General features: G+C 32.4%; 1 protein-coding gene across 1 annotated transcript; it reads left to right on the top strand.

The window, feature by feature from the left end:
• Positions 1–1,956: 1,956 nt before the first annotated feature.
• On the top strand, positions 1,957–4,128 carry LOC134239850 (uncharacterized). Its single transcript, XM_062721981.1, has 3 exons — positions 1,957–2,077; positions 2,663–2,788; positions 3,954–4,128. The coding sequence occupies exons 1-3, from the start codon at positions 1,968–1,970 to the stop codon at positions 4,114–4,116; spliced, it is 399 nt and encodes a 132-aa protein (XP_062577965.1). The 5' UTR covers positions 1,957–1,967; the 3' UTR covers positions 4,117–4,128.
• Positions 4,129–6,949: the final 2,821 nt, after the last annotated feature.

Here is a 6,949-nt window from a genome sequence, read left to right as displayed (position 1 = left end):
ATAAACGGGAAAATTAAAGGGTCGTTTCTAAAAAATGTACATTGTTTCTTTTAAAAAATCGTTTCTTCTTTTTTTTATTATTATTTCTTTGAAAAGTAAATGTAAAGGTGTATAGGGGGCACTAACATTCAGTTTGCGATTAGCGTTATCATAATAAAAAGGGGCAATTTGATTGTTCAAAACTATGAAAATTCTTTCTCTCTCATTCGTTTTACTGTACTTAAAAATTTCGTTTCCAATACTTTTATTCCTTTATTATTGAAAGTTTTCACGTCATACCAGTTAGGTAAATACATAATTATAAATGTTTTGAGTATAGCATAGACATCGAGACCTGGCTCTTCGCCACTTATTTTGGAAAGATATATACATCGTATAAGCATTGAAAATGCAGCGTACCCTTTTTGGATTTTTTTTTTTACACTTCCTTTTATAGTTAACCAAATATGAAACTAAACGGCATCACGTGTAAGGTGTTGAAAATTGTAGAACTTACATAAAAAAGTAAATATTTTTTTTCTGTATTTTCAGGTAAAAGAACAAGTCCTATCACTAACCCATCTACCACCACAACAACTGCCAATATTCCCACCACCACTTTGAAATGTAGGTATACTCAGGACATGATTTCTTCTTATATATATGTAAATGTTTAGTTACAAAATACTTTCTAAGATTTAATTATTATCCATCCTTTTGTCGCTGTATGTTATATAGCAAAGCCAGACAATGAATTTTCCCTCAAAATTACAAGGTAGATAAATTCACAGTAGTGGTACGGTTCTTTAGAATAAATTTTTATTTCACGTTTCCCAAAGTCGCCTAAAATATGTTTGTTTGTTTATTGTTTAACCTCCTCCTCAAGAATTTTTAACCCCGTGGGGATCCGGGTTTCCACAAGAAGACATCGTCAGAACCTTGCAAATTGTCGTAAAAGGCGAAAATTGCCCAATTTTAAATTTCAGTATGAGACCGTATAAACCGAGGCCCCGTGAAAAACAAAGGTGTGGCGCGATTAGGAAAATCCCTCCCTGCTCAAAGGCCGTAACGACAGAGCATAGGCCTAAATTTGCAGATATTCACCGGCAAGTGGTGACGTCACACAATTCTAATTTTTGGTTATTATTTGCCTCTTAAACAGTATGTAACTTTTAAAAAATGCATGTTTTTTTAACCCATATGGAAACGCCTATCATGATTTTGACACCTTCACTCGAAAATAGGGTACTGTTTTAAATTTCTTTCAAGGTACCGAGGTCGCACACTGGTTATGAATGTCGATCAACAGGTCTCAAGATAATTACAGCTCGTCGGCTCTTTCAGAGAGCAGCGAAAAAAAAAACAACCTTGAATATGTTATGTAAATGACAACCCCACTATTCGTTAACATTGAAATGACATGTAAGGGTCCTCTTTTGTGTATCTGTTTAGTCTGAAGCTAAAAGAGAAGGGAAAGAAACTCTGGAGAAATGTTAGCATACTATTCAAAATAAATATTTGATAATTTGCAAGACAAATAAATTATATAATACATTTAATGCACCAGAAAGTCGCTACATTTCGTAAAAAAATTAATAAGGTGATGAAATACGAATTGAAAAGTTGCAAGCCATTTTTTTTATCGAGTTAGGTCAGGCGACAACTACATTCAAACTCACAACCTTTCCAACACGAATACATTTATAATTTTAGTGTAAAGCAATTAAAGAATTTAAACTCAAGGGTGGTTCAATGTATTTCAAAACACGGCGTTAGACCAAACTACCTGGTATATGACATAGAATTCAAACTTTTGAGGAAAAAAGAGATCGACGTAAAACATTGGCTACATCAACCTTAAAAAAAGATTTTAATTTTTTTTAAATATTAAGATATTTTTTTGTAGAATGGCTTTCCAGAAACAGTATCTTTATTTTTAATGACTGTCTATTCCCGCTATTTTGTATTTAGGGACGGGTGAGCTAAACATGTACGAGAAGATCGTGATAGGTACGGGGGCGGGGTGTCTGGGACTACTCACATTCGGACTACTTCTGATCTGCTGCTGCTCCTATATACACAACCAAAACCAGAAAAGGTAACGTTATATGAACACATGTACATGTCTTAATATGTGATGACCTTCTGCTCCGCTTTTCACTTTTTATTCTCTATTCCCAACATTTATTTGAATGAACAATGAAGATATAAGATGAATGAGATACATGTACCAGGTTTTTCTTTTTCAAAACGGAAGAAAATGTTATATCATAATCTGAAAAACTTCAAGTGTTTTATAAGGATGAAATAACAAATACAGGATTTATCAACAGAAGTTATCTTTCTTTAACTTTTTTATTCTTTTAAATAGGAGAATAAAATTTAGTACTACGTTGTACTTTACTATACGTCTAGTTTTTAGATTTTCTATTAAATGGGATACACAGTAAATAATTATTTCATTTGTTTTGACTACTAGTATATTTTGCTCTTGAAAATTTCATTCTCACATAATTGTTTTTTCTTTGAGTGTTATCTCTTTTACCAAAGGAGCTTCCACTTGAAAGCGTTTTCAATCTAAAGACCTACAATGAATTTTGATTCTTAAACATGAATTAAAGTATATGCATTCTCACAAAATAATTTTTATCAATAAATTGGTAATATAATTTTTTTTTGGCAGAAAAGCAGCGAATCAGAGATCTTATTCACAGTTTGATCCGCCCCAGAAAGATCATCAGTACAGTAATGACTACATCAGACAGAGCGGTCCCTACGCCGACAGGATATCTCCTGGGGACGGGTATAAGTAAGTGTATCTATCACCCAACCCCCAATCTAAACCCAGGAGGGTGGGAATAAGTACGTGTATTACCCCTCCCAAATAAAACCCAGGGGGGACGGGTATAAGTAAGTATATTTATCGACCCACCCCAATCAACTTGCAGGGTAAGGGAGGGGTATAAGTAAGTGTATCATCCCCCCACCACAAACACCCAGGGGGACGGGTATCAGTAAGTGTATCACACCCCCACCCCCCATAAACACCCAGGGGAACGGGTATAAGTAACTGTTTCTATCACCCCCACCTCAGTCAACACCAAGGGAAAGAAAGTGTATCTATCACATCCCAACTCAATAAATATTCAGGGGGAGGGACGGGTATAAGTAAGTGTATTACCTCCACCCCCATCAACATTCAGGAGACGGGTATAAGTAAATGTATATATCACCCCCACCCCAAATCAAAAATAAGGGGTTGATAAGAATATCACTCTACCACTAATTAACAATAATAGGGGTGGATATAAGTAAATGTACTTGTAAGTGAATCTATTACCCAACCCCAATCAACAACTAAGGGGACAGAATATAGTAAGACTAGTGTACAGCATATGTCGCCCCACCCAAAATCATCACCAGGGGACGGGTATCAGTAAGTGTATCTATCACCCCGCCCCAATCAACACTCAAGGAGACGGGTCTAAGCGAACTTAAACAAGTATATCAAATTGTTAAGGATGTATCCTGCTGATAAAACATGCATTTAACTATCCAATCTTTAGCATTATTAAATAATTTGAAAAGATTACGTCGTAGAAAAATTCGTCTTAATGAGAAACAAGTCATCCTAAATATAGCAGGAATTAAAGCAGACGTATTTTTGGGATTTTTACATAGACAACCAAATCAATATAAAATGTTTACCAAAAAACTGGCTTTAAACTTTTCTTTAAACGTGTATGTATTTAAAAATAAATAGATAAACTACAAGTAATCACGAAGCAAATAGCTCAAAGGGGTTAGTGGGCAATAATATGCATATTTGATGGATGATGGATTATGATGTACATGTTTAAAGCTAGAAATTTCCGAAAAATGGCAGACACCTCAACACAATCATCTTTACAATTTTATTTGCAGCGGCTTTACTTATTTAACTCATGACTTGTCTTGAAATACTTTGATTATAGGAGACCACAAGGTGTTATAGATGATCCGGGTAGTTATCACGTGTACACCGGAAGGAAGGGAGAGACTGACGGGAAGTCAGCATATCACTATGAAAACCGAGCTTTCGAATCTCAGGATCAGAGTTATAACAGTTTACATCGGAAAGATCCGCCATATTGGTAAATAAACAATGTCAAAAAGCAGTAAATAAACTATGAAGTGAATGTATAAACTCTTTTGAAATATTGAAATATGACTTACATGACTGTATGTTTATGCTAAAAATCCGAATCCGAACTTGTAATGCTAAATTTGCTAAGGAATGTATTCGAAAGAGACACTTAATTGTTGATAATAAAAGATAATTAAAAAAATATCAATTTCTCCAGATCCCCTTTATTTTAATTTGTTCATTTAATTATTAAAAGAAACTTAATGTAATTACTTATTGATAGAATATTTTGGCTGATTCTGCAAGGATTATTTTTTTCGATTTGAAATTGCTACAAATGAAGCAATTGTTTTAAATGTAATCAGGCTTTAAAATTTATAGGGTGAATCATTCATTTTTCTATACGTGAGTATATTAGATTTTGTTTACTTAAAATAATGGAGCCAAATAAGTATTTTCCAAATAATTGATCACATTATCAAAGAGTGGTTTTATCACTAAGTAATTTGGTTTATATATCGAAGAACAAGTACACCTATGTCTTTTGTCGAAGTTTTATGCACTTTTATTTTTTTTGCAAGGTATTTCTTGTCTTCAATTATGCACAGTCTATTATATTACACAATTATTTAATTAATTAAAAAGACTGTTTTAGAAGTATATTTTTAAAAATGATAACTTTATTGATTTTATCATAGTTACAGGTATGTTTAAAATTCTTCAACCTTTTTAACATGTTTAAGTCCAAGCAATTTGTGAATTTGTGAAAAAAAAGATTTATTAATTAAGGTTTTTGAATGAAATAAAATGGGAGAGGACTATCTAAGTTTTTGGAACTTGTGTCCAATCCCTTTGACATATTGTCAATAAAATATGTTCAAAACAACAAAACAATAAAACTCATGTTTTAGATTTATTCCATTACGAGGGGTTATCAAAAAATTCGTAGACTAGTGCTATAAAATTAAAACAGCTTCAGTTACATCAAAGAATTTTGAAATATCTATTCAGCACCATCTTTTCTATCTAAAGAATAAAACATGAATCATAAATTTTAATTTTCAATAAATTAGTAATGTTTTTGTAAGCAATGGTATGTCCAGTCGGCGCAACCTCCAACACGACGTTTTTGCGACTTATGTGTGACTGATAAAACTCTTTTGATATGATCATTTGACATCCAAAAATCCCATTAATTCAGGTGTGTGTTGGGACACAATTGTTCCATAAGATATGAAATTTTTACTTCATTCTGGAAGTTCTATGAAATTTTATCGTAAATTTTACATGAAGTGTCCAAACAAATAAGGCCTTGAAAATGACGTCAAAAAAAAGGGGGGGGTCCTTTTCCAACATTCTATAAGGTTTTGCCCCTGAAAAACTGGTATAAAACCTAAGAAGTGTTTAAACTGGCTACAAACAAATGCATTCAGAGCACTTGTCTTTTAATGTCAAAATAGATTCAGAGAGAAAAGAAATGTACAGTTGATGTCGATTTGTAGTCAAGGTATGTAAAAATCAATCACGTTAAAAAATGACGTTGATCATGTGTCGTTGATATTGAATTCCAAAAGAAAAATATGCTGGAACAATCAAGCGAGGATCTCTCCCAATGTATATATACATTTGGAATATTATATTCATTGAAAGTCACTGTTCATGACATTGTAAAGTCATATAAGCAAGGCGGGTTTTTGTCCTTACTCAGCTCTAGCGAATCTCATCAAAATAAGCTTATGAGGTAGAAGCGGACATTGAAAAACAATGACGTAGTCGGACGTCATGAAACTAAACGGCGACAGTGATCATATAATGTCGTTTTTATTTCATAATAATTTGGCATAATAGACCCTTTCAAGGTTATTGGACGCCATCTTGGATTGGGGGCATCACGCGACATCGTAGCTAACGTAAACAATGGCAGCTGATGCAGATGCACCGCATCAATTTTCGTCTAGCGATCGCTTCACAGTCATTGTCATTTAGAACTGAATGTATACGCATTGTAAGCAACATATTTTATTCTAAAAAAGAACATTTTCTTTAATAATTGGTGTTTATTTACCTTAGATGAACTGCAATATTATAACGTGCATCATGTAAAACGTGCGGAGATGGAGTGCATATGTTACGTTACTATCTATCCTCTATCTTACATTTTAAGCATAAAATATTTGTGGAAATCAAAACAAAAGAAGGTTTCAGCATAAAAACACTCATTTACATTTTATCTTTTACTTGGATGATTTTTTAAAAATTAATTTCTTGAATATCTATACCACTAACGCGGGCGGATCCAAATAGGAATATTGAGAAGTACTGAATGAATAAAAGCCCATAAAAACATCTGTAAATAGACCAATATACTTAAAAAATAATATTTACTTTAATATAATGTTTTTAGCTATTTTATTGAGACAACTTGTAATATTATACAATGATTTAAAAATATGTTGCATGTGTATATCAATGTCAAAATTGCAACTTCAAAGTAAATAATTTATACAAATTTATTTAAACAGTAATTTTTAAAAAATAATTTTTATCATATAAAAAAAATTGTCTGTGTCATGTGCACTGTGTGTGTAAAATTCTGCTTAACTGTTAAAATTATTAAAATAAGGTTTACAATGCCTTTTACAATTTTTTGGACCTTAAAAGCTATACAAGATTTAGACTGTGTATTAACATTAATAGTACTTCAACAGTTGTAGCTTCTGACTAGTGATGCAAAGTCTCTGATTTGATACCTGGTTATCTAATGCTTAATTTCATCATTAACATTTATTAAAACATAAAACAATGTTAGTTTACCAGAATCAAGATGATACAAGAATCCAAATA

Source organism: Saccostrea cucullata, unplaced genomic scaffold (assembly GCF_032062105.1).
Source record: "Saccostrea cucullata isolate Sc308-1 unplaced genomic scaffold, CSIRO_AGI_Scuc_v1 ctg16737, whole genome shotgun sequence".
NCBI lineage: Eukaryota > Metazoa > Mollusca > Bivalvia > Ostreida > Ostreidae > Saccostrea > Saccostrea cuccullata.
The sequence above is the reverse complement of the archived record's forward strand: the minus strand, read 5'-3'. Positions and strand labels throughout refer to the sequence as shown.